This window comes from Diabrotica virgifera, chromosome 5, assembly GCF_917563875.1.
Source record: "Diabrotica virgifera virgifera chromosome 5, PGI_DIABVI_V3a".
NCBI classification, from domain to species: Eukaryota; Metazoa; Arthropoda; class Insecta; order Coleoptera; family Chrysomelidae; genus Diabrotica; species Diabrotica virgifera.
Genome location: NC_065447.1, coordinates 57589790 through 57610790, shown reverse-complemented (window position 1 = coordinate 57610790; position 21001 = coordinate 57589790). Strand labels below are relative to the sequence as shown.

The 21001-nt window shown below is 34.4% G+C and overlaps 1 protein-coding gene across 2 annotated transcripts in view; it reads right to left on the bottom strand.

Moving 5' to 3' along the window:
- LOC114330487 (unconventional myosin-XV) overlaps nt 1–21001 on the bottom strand; it is a 368864-nt gene that overhangs the window by 15420 nt on the left and 332443 nt on the right. For both annotated transcript variants that reach the window (XM_028279830.2, XM_028279831.2), the window contains exon 20: nt 7731–7977. In XM_028279830.2, the coding sequence (XP_028135631.1) occupies nt 7731–7977 (247 nt within the window). The remainder of the gene's footprint in view (nt 1–7730; nt 7978–21001) is intronic.

The following is a 21001-nucleotide window of genomic DNA, read 5'->3' as shown; positions in this document are numbered from 1 at the left end:
TTGTCTGTCATCCAAAGCCTCCCTAAAGATTTCTTCAGAGTACAGATTAAAAAGGGTGGGTGATAAAACACAACCTTGTCGTACTCCACGTTTTATCGGCAGTTTTTCAGTACGACTGTCTCCAATTTGGATAGAGGCTACTTGATTGTAATATAAGTATTTCAGTAGTCTTATATCGTAGTGGTCAAGTCCTGCTGCCTGCAGGCAATCAAAAAGTGTATCATGTTGTACTCGGTCGAATGCCTTCTCGAAGTCGATGAAACAAACATAAACGTTCTTTCGGAATTCACAACTTTTTTGTAATAGAACGCGCATACAAAATAGTGCTTCTCTAGTTCCTAGACCATTTCTAAAACCAAATTGCTTATTACCCATTCTAGTTTCGCACAGAAGGAATACTCGGTTTTGTATAATACGTAAAAGTATCTTAAGTGTGTGACTCATCAAACTGATTAGTCTAAAATCGCTGCATTTGGTGGGCCTGCTTTTCTTTGGTAATGTTATAAAGAGTGACTCCAACCAATCATCTGGTATTTTTCCTTCGTTGTAAATTTTGTTAAAGAAAGTAGTCAAGTAGGTAATGTTTACCTCATCCAAAAGTTTAAGTAGCTCAACAGGGATTTGATCTGGTCCAGGTGCTTTATTGTTTTTGGCTTGTTGTATTGCTTTTATGACTTCTGACTTTAGTATACTGGGACCTCTGTCTAATTGGTTGTCACAGGTAGTATTTGGAGCATTTTCTCGAGAAGCATCGTCAAAAAGGTCACTGATGTGTCTCTCCCATTCTTTGCACTGTTGTTCCTGATCACAAATTTTTCCGTCTGCGGTTTTAAGTACGTGAGCATTTTTCTGTTTTCTAATTCCGGATTTATATTTAAGTTTCTTGTGGAGGTTGAAACTGTCATGCTTTTTTTGGAGGTCTTCTATTTCTTTACATAAATTCTCGAGCCAGGATTCTTTGGCCTGTTTAATTTTTCTTTTTATGAGTTTGTTAATTTCACGGTATTTGATAATATTTCTATTTTTGTATTTTCGTCGAACTTCCATCAAGTCTAGAATTTCTTGGTTCATCCATTCATTTTTTGCCAACATTGTAGGTGTTTTTAAAGATTCCCTTACGTCCTCTAAAATCGAGTTTTGAATATCGTACCAACATTCGTTAATAGTTCTGTTTTCGTTTGGTATATTTGATATTCTGTGCATTTTACTATTTATCTGCTGTGTTATGTGTTCGCGCGTTTGGATGTTTTTAAGGGGGTCGAGATATATCTTACTAGGCTTAGTTGGCTTTGTAAGTTTCTTTAATTTAATTTGTATTTTGGAGCAGAGTAAATTATGATTTGAGTTTATGTCGGCGCCGGGGTAAGTTCTTACATCTTTAATATTGTTCCGAAATCGATGGTTTATTAGGATGTAGTCTATTTGATTTCGTACTATTTTACCTTGATGTCCATCTTGAGGGGATTTCCATGTGTAGAGACGCCTTTCTGTCGAGTCGGCTAAAACTCACCAAATAGAAAGAGCTTGGAATAAACCTAAGAAATATACGAATAGGGAAAGTTAATAAACGAATTGGAGTGTCTCAAAAGAAAAGTCTTTGATCAGTGTGTGTTGGCAGTACTTGAGAGAGAGAGAGAGAGAATATATGTTTATTGTCTAAGAAAAAATCTTGTTGACAAACACTGTTTAAGAGTTTTAAATAAATAAATTAAATTAAAATATGACTAAATATAAAATATAACACATAACACATTTACATTATATAACAACTACAAAATATGTAGTATTGTCAAAAATAAAAAACAAACAAACTACAAGCTGTAAAACTAAATCACAAACAATAATGACAAACAAATTCACAAAAAAAAAAAAATATACACAAGATCACAAATACATCAGCTCCAATGGTCCTCAAAAAATTCTGTCAGATCATAATAGGCCCTCTTAGCGAGCAGTCTATCTAATGAATTTCTAAACTTTCTAATAGTTTCCAAATTTTTTATTTCACTAGGTAGTTTATTAAAAATTTTGATGCCGTTAAAAATAAATGAGTCTTTGACTAGTGTGCTTCTAGGTGTAATCAAAGCTAAATTGCTAGCAAATCGTCCAGATCGATTATTATTTTCATATAGATGTTTATTCTTAAAAATAATGCTTGCCGTTTCCAAAATGAAAAGAGATACAAGTGTAAGGATACTGTGTTTAATAAATAAAGGTTTACACGTTTCTCTAGAATTTACCTGGCACAACAGGCGTACTGCCTTTTTTTGAAGCAAAAACACACTACTGAAAAGCATCTGACTACACGCTCCCCAAAACTGAATTGCGAATCTAAGATGTGACTCTACTAGTGCAAAGTACACAGTTCTTGCTTGGGCAAAACCAAGCTCCCTTCTAGTCGACCGTATTGCATAGCATCCAGATGCAAGTTTTGAATTCAAGGCTTCGATATGCGATTTAAATTTAAGGTCAGGATCAATATTCAGGCCAAGAAACCTGACGGACAGCTGAGGTTCAAGTTCCAGATGTAATTCAGGCATAACATGTTTAAAACACAGAAGCTTGGTTTTAGAAGTGTTTAATGTCAAAAAGTTCGCCGTGCACCAATTTCCAATCATTAAGAGTTCCCTACCTACAGATTGGCGTAAGACATTCAAATCTTTAGCATGCCATATAAGAGTGGTATCATCTGCATAAAGGGTGAAATGAGCAGATACATCAAGGTAGGCTAAATCGTTTATATATACCAAAAACAGAACTGGTCCCAATACCGAGCCTTGGGGCACTCCCCAAGTTACATTCATAAAGTCAGAGTCACAGTCTGTTCTAACAAACTGACTCCTACCCGACAAATATGACTCCATCCAACTCAGTGACTTATCTTTAATTCCGTAGTGTTTAAGCTTCTGCAGCAGCAAACCATGATTGACACAGTCAAAAGCCTTCGTTAAATCACAGAACACTGCCGCAACCATCTCGCCTAAATTAATATTATTGTAAGCTATCTCTAAAAAACTGAAAATCGCGTCGGTCGTGCCAGTGTTACCACGGAAACCAAACTGTTTCGGACTTAGTAGTTGGTTAACCTCTAAAAATTGTATTAATCTTGCTTTAACAATTTTCTCTATTATTTTTGCCAACGTAGGTATCAGAGAAATTGGCCTGTAATTGGAAGGGTTTATGTGATCTCCACCCTTGTGCAATGGAATTACAACATTTATCTTCAGGAAATCGGGAAATGTGCCAGCATTAAAACTATCATTAATTAAAATAGATAAAACATCCAAAGCAGAGTTTGGTAGATTATTGAAAACTCTTATAGAGATGTCATCATAACCCGAAGAGTTTTTGTTTCTGATTGATTTAAATATCTCTTTCAATTCCTCAACATTAGTATCATAAATTATGAAGGGACACATAACTTCTGTTTTCTTCAGATATGACAAAGGATCTGTACCATGTCTCAACTGTGCTGTTAAAGTTTCGGCTATGCTACAGTAAAATTCATTACAGTCATTTGGAAGTGGAGTGTGATGACTATTACCTGATCTGTGTTTACCCCTTAATTCATTTATTATAGACCAAGTTTCCCTAGTTACATTTGAGGAGTTTTCTATTCTATGCTTGTAGCAGTTTTCTTTTGCAGTTTTAATAACATTTCTGTATATCTTTTTATATTGATTATAATAGGTAACAAACCATTCATCTTGGTAATATTTTTTGATATAATGGAGCGATCTCATGGTTTTGCAGGAATTTTTAATGCCATTTGTAATCCAAGGTTTTCTATTTTTAATTTTAATCTTTTGTTTAGGAAAAGACCGTTCAAAAAATTCACATATTGTATTATGAAATGATTTAAATGGCTCAGACGATTGTGATAGGAGAGAATACCAGTCAAGACTCTCGCACTTTAATCTAAATTTACCAAAGTTAGATTTACTATACAGGCGAGCAATTTTAAATTTATTTACACTATCTTTACCTTTACTAAATTTCTTAATTTTGATAGAAGCAACAACTGCCTTATGGTCTGACAGATTGGGGTCAAATACAATACATTGAACATAATCCTTCTCAAAGTTAGAACAGAAATAATCTATTAGAGTTTGAGACAATTTAGTGACACGTGTTGCTTCATTAACATGCATTTTTAAATTAAAACAAGTGAGTAAGTTTTTTATTTTCTTTACTTCATTGCAATCATAGTTCAGAAAGTCAATATTAAAATCACCCGTCAGGATTATTTGACTAAACTTTGGAATCCTCAACAACAAGTTCTCCAGCCCTTCCAAAAAAATCTGGACACTGGTTGTTGGAGATCTGTAGATGCAAATAATATAGATATCAAAATTTATTATTTGTGCAACTGAAAATTCAAATTGTTTTTCTTCAATAAGATCCTCATAATTTATCTGAACAAAAGCCAGTTCTTGCAATAGAGAGTTGTGTACTAAAATAGCAGTACCCCCATGTATAAAGTTTGTTCTACAAAAATGTGAAATCATGGAATACTCGGGAATATACAAGTATTCATTTTCTTCTAGCCAGTGTTCAGTCAATAACAGAACACTGGGAAAGTCATTATATTCTAACATTAAAAATAAATCATCAATTTTATTTCTAGCTGACTATTAAATAAGAGAAAAGTTAAATTAAAAGAAGATTCTGACTTGTCAGTTTCTAAGTCTGAAGTTGTATTATTGGCGTTAACTGAAAATCCAAATCTTTTTCTGGTCTTATAAAAGTGCAACAATTTTCACCAAGATCATCTAAAACAATTATGCTTTCTGAATTATGTTCATTGGGTGGTGTTGTATTTTTTAACTGAATAAATATCAAATTTTTATTATTTTTAAAATGTTTTATTTGATTCTCCAACAGGTATGAAATTCTATAGTTGCTCAGTCTATGCCCATATGAATTATTTACATTTAGGAATGAGATTGAGTGCTCATAATATGAATTAAAAACACTTAAGAAGTCACTTAATTTGTTATTATATTTTGAAATATATTTGGCATTAGGATCATTTACCGTAGGAACAGAGAGAAACATTATGTTCATGTTAGTACATTGTCTTAGTTTCATATTAACATGTTTTATACTAGGATTTCTATATGAAACAAAATCATTATAACCTGCTGAAATAATTACATAGTCATCAGAACTAAAGTTCTTTGTTAAACAGTCAATATTTTCAATGACCCCAGAAAGTGAAGCACCAGGCTTAATAATTGTTTGGATATTCACTTCTTCTTCTGGAAAATGACGCCTAAGTTCACCGCTCAAACCTCGTGTGGTCTCATCAGTAAGAAGTAGAATATGCATATAGTGCAGAAACTTTAACAATAACCAAGAAGATAAGAAATAAAATTTGTGCTACCCAAAGAGCCATGGAACGCTCAATTTATCGTACGAATTACGAACAAGGAAATAAGACGAAGAACAGGAGTGGCAAATGCCATAGAAAGAATTATGACCCTAAAGTGGAACTGGGCAGAGCACATAGCTAGAATTTCGGATTACAGATGGACACAGAGAATAATACACTGGAGACCAAGACAAGAAGCACATCGAAGTAGAGGTTATTCGGTAACAAGATGGTCTGATGACATAAAACGGATCGACAAAAATTGGATGCAAACAGCACAAAACAGAAATGCATGGAAAAGACTGAGGGAGACCTATATCCAGCAGTGGATAGATCCGGGATGAATGATGATGATGGAGTGGACCATATTATCGATCGTATTACAAGGCAAAAATGGAGATAGTAGGAGCATTTTTCAAGAATGAAAGATGGCAGATGGACAAAAATATTGCTAGAGTAAAGACCACGGAAAAGCGAAGCCGGGGAAGACCCCCCAATACGGTGGACCTCACTTTCTTGTCGTTTCCCCATTACTGAGGATCGTGGTTTCTTTCAATATTCCTAATAATGTTTCTCCATTGGTCTCTATCTTCAGCTGCTCTAAGAGCTTCGTAAAACGAGTTTCCAGCTAAATGCTTTATTTGGTCAGACCATCTAGTTGGTGATCGTCCTCTTGATCTTCTCCCCGGGACGTTTCCAGAAACAATTAATATCTCACAAACTGTCGTCACCTCTGCGAACCACGTGACCAAAGAATTGTAGAATTCGTTGCAGACATATTGTGGCCTTTTTTAATATTGAGTTGGTTTAGAATGGAAACGTTTGTCCTATGAGCTGTCCAAGGTATGCGCAGCATTCTTCTCCAACACCATATCTCAAAGGCATCAATTTTTTGGTGTTCGCATGCGCGAAGGGTCCAAGTCTCTGCTTCGTATAGAAATATTGAGAATACAAGGGCATTCACCAGTCTCATCTTGATATTTTGAGAGATAGATCTGTCTTTCCAAACTTTAGTTAGGTGACTCATCGCATTTTTTGCCATACCAATACGTCTCCAAACTTCTGCTTCACAGTTACCATCGTTAGTTATACTAGACCCGAGATAGACAAAGATGTTTACTATCTGGTATTCCTGTAACATGTTAGTCAGTTGAACATAGTGTCGAATATGTCGACCACCATTATTTTTGTCTTAGCTTTATTGATTTTCAGACCAACTTTATTGCTTTCGTACTCAACTATTCGCAGAAGATCAAACATTTCTTGCTCATTTGCTGCTATAATTGTAGTGTCATCAGCAAATCTTAAATTGGAGATTTTCCTACCAGCTACAGTTACTCCACCGGCCTATCCTTCTAAAACCATCCTCAGGACATGTTCACCATAAATGTTAAATAAGTCAGGTGACAACACGCATCCTTGTCCAACACCTCTCTCGGTCTTGAATTGGTTTGAGAACTTCTGATCTATTCGTACTGTCGCTATGTTGGACCGGTATAGATTTTTAATAAGTGTCACCAGGTGCATTGGTGCGCCCATTTCTATTAAAATTGACCACAGATTTATCCAGCTCACACAATCAAATGCCTTTTGGTAGTCAACGACGCATATAATTATAGGTACTTGGAATTCTCTAGACTTTTCAATGAGTTGTCTCAGGTTCAGCATTTGTTCCCTTGTACTTTTACCCTGTACAAACACCGCTTGTTCCTGAGGTATTTGGTAATAGGTAGATAGGTTTTTAATCTGTTTTTGATGATATGCAACACAATGCATATCATCAAGTGCGGTAGTTTTCACATCTGGTAGCTCTTTATTGTAGCGGGATATAAATTGAGGTACACCCATCAGATGGCCATTTTCCTGAATTCCAAACAGCGACACAGATACAATGGATGATACAATGTAATCCTTTGTCACCTAGTAACTGTAGTATTTCACATGGTATTGAATCAATGCTTGAGGATTTATTTCTCATTAGTGATTTAAAGGTCGTTAAGGTCCGTCGGTGGACCGACGACCTCAAAAGAATTACCACCAATTGGATAGCATTAAAAGCGTAAAACAAGAATAGATAAAAATATCTAGAGGAGACCTATGTTCAACAATGGACAAATCAGGGTTGATTAATGATGATATGATAAAAGTTATGTATACCAAATGTGCAAAAGTGTGCTGTGAAAAAGTGATTTTTTTTATCCTCTTTCGAGTTTTTTTTCACAGACAAATTCCGAGTTAAAATCTAAACTAAGCATTTTGCAAACTAAATGATCGAAAAGAAAAATGTTCTAAATAACTACAGGATAGATCCTGGAATGAGGAAGAACCCGAAAATATGAAGTGGATGGACACTTACCATTAAAACTGTGTAGACGCATTTAACTTCGGACATATCTGGCATTAAAGGCAGATCTCCACAGTACCTTAGTATACATTCGAAACATTCGATGGATAATGCCGATAATTCCGGGTCTTCTAGCCTCAACAATGAACCGTCAATAGGGACTCCCTGCCATTTTATTAGATCAGTGTGTTGTTTCCACGTCCATTCTTTTCTTTTGTCTTTTGGTTTTGCCATAGAGTCCATTTTCAGGTTTTCCAATCTAAAACAAGAAATATTTACTAAAGTTTATAGTCCTGTCGCCAGGGGGGTACAACGGCCTCCTGTATTCAGATGGACTTACCCAAGTTTTTTTTATGTATTTTGACCTGTAGAACACGAATTTTTTGGGTAACAGTTGATCCGGATGTCGATAAGATTGTTATAAACCAAGAAGTTGAGGAATCACATAACAGCGATTTCTCGCAAAACAAAACATTTTTTTGTATTTTTTGGGCCATTCTAACCAAAAAATGTTCCTACAAATTTTTTCGTAAGATGCATAGTTTTCGAGAGAAACGCGGTTGAACTTTCAAAAAATCGAAAAATTGGAATTTTTGAACCCGAAAAACTTTTGATTAAAAAATAAAATAGCAATTCTGCTTACCGCATTTGAAAGTTCAAGTCAAATTATATCGGTTTTAATTATTTTTTTTTTTTTTTTTTTTTATTAGAAAAAGAAGTCGCATCCACCAAAAGGTTATTAGCGACGGAACAAAATATAAATAACAAAAGTAAACAACTACAGGTTGTACAGAATGTTTATGGATTTTAGATAATTAACTATATTGTCGCAGGAATAGTTTTGACCTAGAGCCTGTGGTAGAGCGTTTGGGATCTTGTAGCGCTGTCTTTCTTGGTCATATTTACTACACACTATTAAAAAGTGTTCGACTGTTAATCGGACATTACACTGATCGCATATAGGTGGATTACTCTTTGTGAAAAGGTAAGAGTGCGTTAACCTGGTATGTCCTAGACGTAAACGCGCAACCGCAATTTGTTCTCGTCTATTGCGCGACGATGGAAACCACTGAGACACATTATTTTTTATTTTATTTAACTTAGAATTAGATTGAGACCACTCATTTCGCCACAAACACAATACTTTATTTTTAAAATAAGCTTTTAAGTCACTGGAAACACACTTGTCTATCGGCTCCGAAAAATCACTTAAAATTGCCTCTCGTGCAGTCCTGTCAGCTTCTTCATTTCCTGTTATTCCGACGTGTGAGGGAACCCATACAAATTGAACGCTTCTTCCATGTTCATGAGCTTGGGAAAGCTGGTATTTTAGCAACTTTTCAAAAGGATGTTTCGGAAAAATGTGTTTTAATGAGTTTAGAGAGCTAAGGGAATCTGTTATGATCAGGGCTTTGGTGAGTGTAAGCTCGTTAAGAAGTTTCACAGCACGGTATATGGCGTAGAGTTCAGCTGAAAATGTGCTACATGCTGGGGGTAAACGAAAAAGAAGATTGTTTTCTGAAGAAACGATTGATGCCCCCACACCGTCTTCGAACTTAGACGCATCTGTGTAGATTTTATGGTAGTCGGGGTACTTATTTATGAGGTCCTCGAACTTGGAACGAATCAGAGAATGGTGTGTATTAGATTTATCGAAATACTCCAGAGATGCATCACAGGTTGGTAAATCGATCAGCCAAGGCTCGGGGTATTTAATATCCGAGGAGAAAACCTCCGGAAAATTAATGTTTAGGTTTTGAAGTATGGATTTAATTCTTTCGTAATATGGTTTTTTAGTATAGCGAATATCTTGGAATATGTTTACATATTTGTTTGTAAAAGTGTTTTGATATATTGGCTTTGAAATATTGCAAGCAACTGAGGCTGCATGTGATAGAGCGAGGTACATGCGGCGGTGATGTAGCGATGGTTCTCCTAAAAGAGCATAAATGCTGGATACAGGCGTAGTTGGGAAAGCCCCTAGGATTAATCTAAGACTTTTATTATGAATAATATCTAATGATTTCAGTAGAGATTGATTAGCAGTGGAATAGGCAATTGCTCCATAATCTAGCTTAGAACGTATTAAAGATTTATACAGGAGGAGTAGAGTGGATTGGTCTGAGCCCCAGTTTTTATTACAGAGAGATCTTAATACATTTAATCTTTTATTACAGGAAAGGATGAGTTGTGAGATGTGATTTTTCCATGTTAACTTTGAATCGAAGATTAAACCCAAGAATTTGTGGTGATCTCTAAACTCCAGCTGTTTCTCATACATTCTTAGGTTAGGAGGTTGTGGCAAGGGGCTTGAAGAGAATACAACTCCTATTGATTTTTCTATTGAAAATTGAAAACCTGTAAAGTTGGACCAATTTTCGAGAGTATCTAAAAAGTTTTGAAGAATTGACGACATTGAGGAAATATTTTTACCTTTAATAGATACCACTAGGTCATCAGCGTATAAACGAGCCTGTAAGGGTGCTTGAATGTTTTTGATGATGTCATTTATTGCTACCAGAAATAGTGTTGGACTGAGTATGGATCCTTGGGGTGTACCATTTTCCAAACTATGAATATTTGAAAAGATATTATTTATTTTTACTTGAAAAGATCTGTTATTTAAAAAGTTTTGGATGAAAGCAAGGCAGTGACCTTGAATATTCCATTTATGAAGTTGTCTCAAAATGTTGTACTTCCAAGCTTTATTAAATGCACGTTCTAAATCAAAAAATATAGCAACACATTTTTGGTTTGTAGCAAGAGCTTCATGTATTTCACTTTCCAAGTCTAAAATGTTGTCTGTGGTTGACCGATCTTTTCTAAAGCCATTTTGTTCGGAGATTAAGAAATTAGAATTTTCTAAAACCCATGAGAGCCTGGAGTTAACAATATTTTCTAGTAATTTGCAGATTGTTGATGTCAGAGATATGGGTCGATATGATTCTGGGTCATATTTAGGTTTATTAGTTTTTAGGAGAGGAATGACTATTGCATTTGACCAAATAGCTGGCCATTGGTGGTGAAGCCAAATTCTGTTGAATATGTTTAAGAGATACGTTATGGCTGAAGCAGGGAGATGTTTCAGAAATGCTGAAGGAATATCATCAGGCCCAGGACTAGAGTCCTTCAAGTTAAGAATAGATGAGTTTATCTCTTGAAGAGAGATGGGATGGTTTAATGAATTATTTTGTGCTTCAAACGGATAAATGGGATTTTGTTCGGCGAATTCTTTGGCTTTGAGAAAATTGGCGGTATACTGTTGATTCGATGAGTGGCCTTGATAGATTCTTCCAAAAATGTTTGCAATATCGCTGCTCGATGTTATGAAATTATTATTTTCTTTTAGCCCCGTGAAGTTATATGAAGTGTGTAAACCAGATATTTTCCTAACTTTGTTCCAGACATCAGAGAGGGGGGTATTGCTATTAATTTCCGATGTGTATTTGTTCCATGAAGATCGTTTAGCAGTTTTGACAGTTAGCTGTGCCCTTACTTTTAGCATTTTGAATTTTAATTTATTTTCGGGTGTTTTATGTTTTTTGTATCGGTTTAGGGCTGATTTACTTTCACGGATTGCTGTAGCACAACTGTCATTCCACCATGGTACAGGACATCGGCCTTTAACAGATTTAGATTTACCAATAAATTTATGGGCGGCGCTTAAGATAAGTTGATTAAACTGCTCTACATTCGAGTTCACATCGTCTGTTATATCCAAACTGGAAATATTATTATCGATATATTCGGAGAATTTTTGCCAATTTGCATTTTTTATTCTCCACTTAGATATGAATATGGGACCTGATGAGGGATAATTATGGTTTCTAATTAGGATTGGAAAGTGGTCACTACCATATGTATAGGTTTGAGCATCCCAACTGAAACAATGAGCTAAATTTGGGTCGCAAAGAGTTAAATCGATGCATGAGGAATACCCTGTTGAAATATTGAACCTTGTAGGGCTACCATCATTAAGAAAATTTATATTAAGTTGATCTAAGATATCGGCAATACTTGAACCTCTGGCAGATGTGTGATCTGAACCCCAAATTATGTTGTGAGCATTAAAGTCGCCTAGAATTATACGAGGACGTGGCAGTTGCTCTAATAACCTGCAAAGGCTATCAGAACTTACTTGTATGTCGCAAGAAAGGTAAACATTGCAAATAGATACTAAACTGGTAGATGTGATTCTGATAGCAACGGCCTCCAAATCACTGACTATTGGAATTTGTACCGCCTCGATGGATTTGTTTACTAGTATCGCTACACCACCGCTTGCACGACTTGCATCTGTACGGTCTTTGCGGAAACAAGTGAAATGTTTTGAATTGTACAACTGATTGGCCTTTAAGTTTGTCTCCTGTAGACAAATAATATCTGGAGAATATTCAGATAAAAGAAGCTGTAGCATAGGGAGACGATGGAAAAATCCATCAATGTTCCATTGAAGTATCGAGTTGAATGTTGTTAACAGATTCGGAGTTAGATGATACTGAGCAATTATCTACAGAAGAGTCACTGTCTAAGTCAGAAATCTCTTTCCCTAAATGTTTATTAAGTTTCTTTTGAAGTTTTGTAAACTTAGTTTTTGTAGATCTATCATTTGCATATTGATAGCTGCTTTGTAAAAGATAGAGTAAACCAGGCATATCAGTTGTAAATTCTTTAACGACGCTAATAGTGTCGGGGGAGCCTTGGACATTATCAATCAGTAAGGACAATTGGTGGTAATTTAAAACGAATGGTGGGGTACGATTATCAATAAAATGTTCAAGAGTTTCCCGTGTAGATGGGACTTTAGATGAGCGCGGTTTTTTTGGTTTAGAAGATTTGGGTTTTGCAAACAGATTTTGTGATGAAATTGCTGAGTCTGAAGGAGGAGTATCGATCTCACCAATACTGCGTTTTATGGAAGAACTTGCATTTTCGCAAGTGCTATTAGAGTTTTCACTTGGATGTTGTGGCTTTATTACCTTTGGAAGTACTGGAGCAGACTCATTGGTAATGACAGAAGTCGAGCTTGAAGTTTTGATTGTAAGATTGTTTGAAATGGTTGTTTCGGAAAATTGTGGTGATGTATCAGTTTTATTGGAGTTTTCTGCAGTTGTATCTAATGGAAGAGGTGCTGATAGATTGGAGGATATTGCTTTAGGAGTTTGTGAAAACGGTATTGCCGCTGAATGTGGATGACTGAAAGTGTTGCTATGAGTAGGAGTGTTAGTAATTTCTTGGTCATGGAGATTTGTAGGTGTAGGTGATATGCTCGGATTTGATAATGCATAACTTGATGACTGCTGAGTGTTTGGTAACTTGTGTAATATACTTGTTGGGTCTGTTTGATTTGGTACTTCATTGTTTGAATCAATATGTGTTGATTCCGTTACTGAACTGTTATTGCATTGGGATGATATGTGTCCTGTATTTTTGCAAATAAAGCAGGTGAGTGTACCTTGTGACAAAAATATGCGGTAAGGTGTTTGGTCGAAATTTATTAGAATAGAATCTGGAATTGGTGATGTTATAGGGCTTACATAAACTTGCCTCCGAAAGCTCAATATGTGACTATATTCGGGAAGAGTTGAGCTGATTTTCAGAAATGTTATTGGGGAAATAAGCTTTAAACCAATATTCTGTAATTCTTCAACTAATACTTGATGAGGAATTGACGGGCAGACACCAGACAAGACTAGTCTTTCTGCTGGAGAGACAAGTCTCCGTGCTGTTACAATTTCGCCGAGTACTTCTATAGAGCCATGTTGTTGCATGAAATTATCTACTACGGTTTTGTTTGCCAAATACATGCAGATTCTATTATGAGATAATCTAGATGAAAAAATAATATTTTTTGGGTTGATTATTGTGCCCAACGGAATTAAATAATCCTGCAGTTTAGCATTATCGATACAACTAAATACAATTGCTTGGGTCTTACTCGGAAAAGAGTTTGAAGCGGCTGATGCATAACTGTTTGTGATATTCGAACGTTGATTTACTGGACTGGTTAGATCGGAAGGTGTGTTTACATTGTGTGAAGTCATTTTAGCTGCGGTGGCGAAAGCTTCAGTCCGGCTCTGGTAAGTGACAAACCAACCGCATGCTAGCTAACCTCACAAAATGATTGAACGTTGGTGTATATTTATTATTTGACGATTTCTTTTCACAATAATAAAGTAATAATTACGTATAGATAACTTACGTAGTAGTATCTAGTAGATAAACACTTTAATTTTAAAAAACTATTTAATAATACCACTTGTTTTTAGTAAAAACTAGGAGTACAATATCAGTACAACTTCACCATACCTTGCCAGGGCCGGTCTCCGGTTTTAATTATTTGTATTGCTAAAAATGTATTATTATATTGTTAAAACAAAGCTATAAACACCTAGTGCTTCAGTGATGTTTCAATGATTTCTCATTTAAAATCGAACGAGTACGTAGAGGAGGTAAAAGTGCAAGCGGGGCTATTTCTAAGTACCATGCATTAAAACGCATGTATTAGGCACGGGAAACACTATGTGTTTATAGCTTTTTTTAACAATCAAAAAATAAATTTTTAGCAATGCAAATATTCAAAACAGATATAATTTGACTTAAAATTTTAAAGGCGGTAAGCAGAATTGCTATTTTATTTTTTATTCAAACGTTATTCGGGTTCAAAAATTGCAATTTTTCGATTTTTTGAAAGTTCAACCGCGTTTATCTCGAAAACTATGCATCCTACGAAAAAACTTGTAGGAACATTTTTTGGTTAGAATGACCCAAAAAATACAAAAAAATGTTTTGTTTTGCGAGAAATCGCTGTTATGTAATTCCTCAACTTCTTTGTTTATAACAATCTTATCGACATCCGGACCAACTGTTACCCAAAAAATTCGTGTTCTACGGGTCAAAATACATAAAAAAAACTTGGGTAAGTCCATCTGAATTAAGAAGGCCGTTGTACCCCCCCTGGCGACAGGACTATTATAAACAAAGTAATATATTGTAACGGAGTGGTAAAACATTTGAAGTACATAATAGTATATTAAGTATGGGGAACGGTAAGGGTTTAATACCGATCGAAGACAATTGTTTGGAGAAGGAGCAGAGCGACGACTCCAATTATTGTCTGAGATCGGTTACCCTTAACGTTCGACATGCTTATAACGTTTTTTGCACGATTGATACCATTATAAATTATAAAATTAAACATTTTCGTCATATTGACTAGTTTCATTCATTTTATCAAGATAGATACTTTGGTTGTTAGGTAGTAACTAGGGTGCATAACAACAATGGAGAATTGAGTTTTTATTTAGTTGTCAATAATTTTAAGTACAATTTTGATTATTATAAATTAAAATATTAGCGAAAGTGAATTTGAAGAAATTGAACGGGCTTGGGAAGAAGGGTGTTCCGCAATTATTCCCGAAAAATCCAAAATCCGTTATCAAAATACCTACCAAAGTTTTAAAAAATGGTGCGAAGGCAAGAATTTAAGAATCGAAGAAAAGACTATTGGCATATTTCGTTCAAAGATATATGCAGTTGAAAGCTCCTGGAAGCCTCTGGGCAGAATATTCAATGATTAAATCCACCGTTTTTCTTTATGATGGCATTGATATTTCCAAGTTTTCAACTTTGATCGCGTATTTGAAGAGAAAAAATGTTGGATACTACTAATGTATGCGATTCTGCAGGAGTTTCTGTTACAAGTGAAACCACAGCCCAAACAAGTGGGATTTCATTAAATAATTTAACAAATTGTACCATAAGTTTCAGTATTAATAAATAATTCGTTAGTTTTCTTTATTCTTTCAAAAAATAAATTAAAATTAAGAGCTTTTTTAACTCGACGGTAAGTGAATTACTTACTGTCGAGTTGGAGTACTTACTGTCGAGTTGATGTACTTACCGTCGAGTTGGATTACTTACCGTCGAGTTGCTAGTAAATGTCACCTACTGACGTAAAATCTGTCACGGTAAACAGTCAAAAATGATCAATCGTGCAAAAAAATATTAATTTTTTCTTGTAAATGTAAAAGTTCAAACTAATCTGTATAAAATATTTCTTTCTTACAAACTTACAATGAAGCAAAAAACTTCTTAGGTATGTATAATGGTATTTTGTTTATTATAAAATTTTAAAATGTCATTTAAATGGATTATAAATATGAACGTTTTCGATCCAGTGGGATCATGAGTGAAACATTTTGATAGTAGTTGAAACTAGCCTTATGTTTGGTTATATGGTGTATTAACCAACTCTTTCTGGAATCGTTCCGGGGAGAAGACCAAGAGGATGGCTACCAACCAGATAATCAGGCCAAATTCAGAATTCCGCGTGCTACTCACTTTGAATTGAGGGAAGTAACATGGAACAGTACAGGAAAACTAGAAATTGCTGACGATGTTATCTACTTCTATGGAGAAGAAAATAACTGTCCCCAGCAATAGCGTGTTACGTTTATCATACACAAGAACATTAATAAATCACTAGAAAACTTCACCGCTTACTGCGAAACTATATTGCTACTACAACTTAATGAAAAAACATATTTAATCAATACAAGTACATGCACCCACAGCAGACAAAGAAGAGAATGATGTAGAAGAATTCCATGCGTCAATATCAGGCATCACAATAGCCTCAAGAAACACAGCATCAAAATTATACTAACTAGGCGACTTTAATGCAAAAATCGGCAAAGAAAAAGTAGCTTATATCACTGGAGAATATGGGCTGGAAAAACGTAAAGATAGGGGCAAACGTCTCATACAATTTTAGATTTACATTACAAAGGAAAAAATACTACAACAGGGGCTAGGAAAAATATAGATCATGTTAAACCGCCAATGAAATGAAGAAAAAGAAGACTGCAAATATTGACATCATTAATTAGACTAAGACTTTCAAAATACGTTGGAACTAAAATAGGAGACTACGAAGAGCCCAAACAGAGCGACAATCAATCACTCCGCTAGAAGTGTAAATGCCATGATGATAATGACTGAGTTAAGTGATTTACAAGTGCAAACTAGAGTGGTATGAAGTAAATATTGTTATATTCTTTGTAAAAAATGGAAACACACTATTCTATGATTTATTTGTAACCTAAATAAATCGTATAAATAATTTCGTCCACAATCAGCAACAACTAACCAATCACATAAAATAAATTGCCCCGTAATTTGCGTTAAAACCGCATATTATTAATAATTGCAGACTAGATATATTCCACTTTTCAATAGATTACCAACCTTCATTACTCCCCGCAATTAAAGAAAATAACACGCAGAGAACGCGCACACCACAAAACTACAGTTATACTAAACATATAGGTCTAGGAAAAATATAGATCATATTAAACCGCCAATGAAATGAAGAGAAAGAAGACTGCCATTTATTATGCTTTCTAATTTTTTACAATGTATACAAGTATACATACTCTGCAGTGTTGCACTTGGTTGCTTAACTCTTTTGATTAATTAGACTGATAGCGTTTATTAATAATAGGCTTAGGAATATACCGTAGCTCGGAAGAATTTCAGGAGGTATTTAATTCTGATATTGTTATTTAAGAGGTTATTGTTGTAAAGTAACACGTGTTGTATTGTTCTTTTAATTTCCATGGTAATTATTTGTTTCGTGAAATACATCCGTAACGTAATGAAATTATTGACGTCAATTGATATATTTTCACTAGTTGTCTCTGCCCCCCGCCCCTCATGCCTACGTGCGCATTTCTACAATGTCCATTGCTAATCGAAGTATAAACCCTTCTACAAAAGGGTAGATACCTCCTAATAAGATAGGCAAAATGCCCTTATTTCTAAAATTCAATTTTTTTCATTTTTTACTCTTTATGTAATTAAAAATAAGACTCAGGGAAATCTTAATCAGCCATCCCCCCCAAAAAACCTCATTTTTGTTTTTTATTTTTTTTTTAGATGGCAAGCAATAAATTTAAAATTTTTAAAAATTCACACGTTAGTTGATGTCTATTTGTAGATACCCGTAGGTTGAGTGTAGATAACTTCAAAATGTATTTTTTTTTTCGAAATAGACGTATAACTTTTTTAGGAGGTGGTTGCCGGTCTATTTTTTTTATTTTGTGTATTGAATCAAAAACTATATTTCTAATTTTTTCCAGATTTTTGCGTAAGGTGTACTGTCTTCAAAAACCTGAAAAATTGTTTTTAGGGGTTTTTGCGCATTTTCCCTATTTTTAACACTTAAAAATACATAGATCAAATCGAGGTTTTTCTAATAGGTTTTATATAATTTGAGGTTTTATATAACTGACCCCTATAGGATATTTAAAAATAGGGCGAAACGTATAAAAAGTGAACTTGATTTGATCTATTTTGAAGTCTATAAAATAGGTCAAATCCTCAAAAACCCCTAAAAAATTAGTTTTTTGGGTTTTGAAGGTGGCGTACCTCATGTAAAAATCTGGAAAAAAATTAGAACTATAGTTTGTAATAAAATACACAAAATAAAAAAATGAGTAGCAGTCATCTCAAAAAAAAGTTACATGTTTTTTTCGAAAAAAAAAAAACTGCATTTTGAGGTTACGTATACTCAACCTACTTGTCTATTCGCTGTGTGCAAGTACTTGGAGGGGCTACGAGAAACGATCGTGCGCGTATAGCGGACAAATCTTGCAACTAACATATATTTCTTAAATAACTCATATTGTTAATTAAAATTGTCAAATTGACGTATATTTCATACCTACTGTCATCGAAGAAAATGGGATTTCTCAAAAGGTGTGTTATAAATTGTAAAAATTATATGTTGCTCCACAATATTGATATGATATGCAATTATTAAAGTGAATTTAATTAATGACATTTTGCTTATACCTTTTAATAACATAAAATTTAATTTAATAAAATTTAATAACATTTTGTTTACCTTTTAATAACATAACCTCAATCTTACCTTTTTTTCTTATTCTTTTTTGGGCTATGGCCTTGACAATTATCAAGTAACTAGGACTATAGGCCAGCAAATGAAGCATTTTGGCTCGCAATTTATTCGTCCAGCATGGATTTAGTTGAAATTTTCACAGAAGGTAGGGAATAGTCCAAGGATCATTTTCTATATCATGCCGCTGTACGCTAAAATCTTGGGGTGGTTGCCACCGCATCTCAGGGGTGGGAATTTTGTATTACATTTTAATCATGTTAATCAATGTAAAAAGTAATTCTAAGAAAAAAATGTTTTTTACATTTTCTTCGTAAAACTATTATTTTTCGAGTTATTCACGGTTAAAAGTAAGTAGTAACAGTTTTTCGACGAAAAAATAGACTTTTTTAGAGTTTTTTTTTGAGAATAACTCGAAAAATTTAATAATAAAAAACTGTATATATTAAAATTGTATCTTTTAGTAACGCAAACCAAATTATTTTTCTACAATATTTTTACGACCAATACAAACCAAGATACGACATGTTAAAAGGTTAGCTTTTTTTGTCAAATGCATAATTTGAAATATTCAATGCCAAATAACGGGAAGAATTTGCATTTCTCGAGGAAATCTTAAATAACCTTTTTTTAAGCATACAATTAGGCCTTTCAAAAAAATATAATAAAAAGTTTCTAGCATAAAAGTTAAGCGACTTATGATCAAAAAAAGGTCGGTACCTGCTTTTCTCTACGAAAAAATCAGTGAGAACAACCCCCTAAATACCCTCCTAATTAAAAATTGGTGTTCACATTTCTGTAGTTCCTTTTATATTTGTATTATCAATACACCCAAGAGGTTTTACCTATTTAAAAGGCCTAATTTTAGAAAAATTGGAGTTTAGAGAAAAATTAATTTTTTGCAATTTTGTATTTTTCATCATAGATCATCATAGATCATATTACCATCGTGCAGGGTGTAGGGGGACTTGGTCACCATTCAGTTAACTAGCGTATCCACCTTCCATCCAACAAAAGTATTTACTAAAATTATCCATAACTGCATATGGACAAAATGTTAGTGAAACTGGGCATAATCCCAGTTTGGCTTTAAAGGGAGTTTTAGGACCCGAGAGGCTATTTTCTTCCTGCAAGTGTTTATACAACGATTCAGAGAGATAAACCGGGATGTATTTTTATATTTTTCCCAAAGAAAACGAGAGTTCGCCAGGGATGGCCTAGAACGGACACTTTAATGCAGCAGCAGTGGCAATAGCTGAGTATAAATCCGGCATAAGAGATTTAACAAAATTAAAATGCTTGAAAACAAGCTGCCTACTTGGAAGAGAAGTGAGAGAACTATAGAAACTTTATACTATCGGCCTTAATATAAAAGTGTGGAGACCAGCGACAAGTTTATCTGTATTTCGTAGAGAATGCAAGAGCATTTGACTGTGTCATAGTACTGTGTTAAACATTCTAGAAAGAAAACCTTTTTACTACCAAGGTTTATGAGTCGTTCAGTAATCAGCTTGAAAAAATCCAACCAAAAATTATACAAATTAAACGTGGAAATAGACAAGGCAGTTTTCTATGCCTTGGTAAACTTGTGGCTGTTTGCTATGGATGTTAAACGATGAGGAATAAAGTCTATTCAGAGCAGCAATAGATGAAAAAATGTTCAGGATTATAAATGCAAATATCATTTGGAGGAATGTGGTCAGTATTATTAGAGATACAGCCATTGAAATACTTGGAAATACGTCTCAGGAAAGAAGTTAAGAGACCTGGTGGTAGTCACACAAAGTTAAGGAAAAATAAAGGAAAAGAGAAAACTATATAAAGAGCGGCAAGAAAATATATCAGAGACAGATCTTCAAAAGTATAAAATGAACAAAAAGGAAGTGAAAAAAGCAGTAGCAAAAGCTAAACTTAAGCGCACAATTTTATACGATAAACTTGATACCAGGGAGAGTGAAGCAAAGATTAATTCACGGAAAGAATGTCAAAGATATATGGAAACAACACAAAATTGCCAATAAACTAAAAAAAGTAGAAGAGTAAGATTGTGTAATGGTCGGCAGTTGCCCCTGAAAGAAAAAGTTTGTGTCTTTGTTGTATCTGTCCCATACCAACTCAAAATTGCCAGTAAATTATAAAAAAAGTAGAAGAATAAGATTGTGTAATGGTCGGTAGTTGCCCCTGAGAGAAAAAAGTTTGTGTCTTTGTTGTATTTGTCCCATGCCAACTCAAAATTACCAGTAAACTAAAAAAGAAGTAGAAGAATAAGATTGTGTAATGGCCGGCAGCTGCCCCTGAGAGAAAGAAGTTTGTGTCTTTGTTGTATTTGTTCCATGCCAACTCAAAATTTCTACTAAGTCAA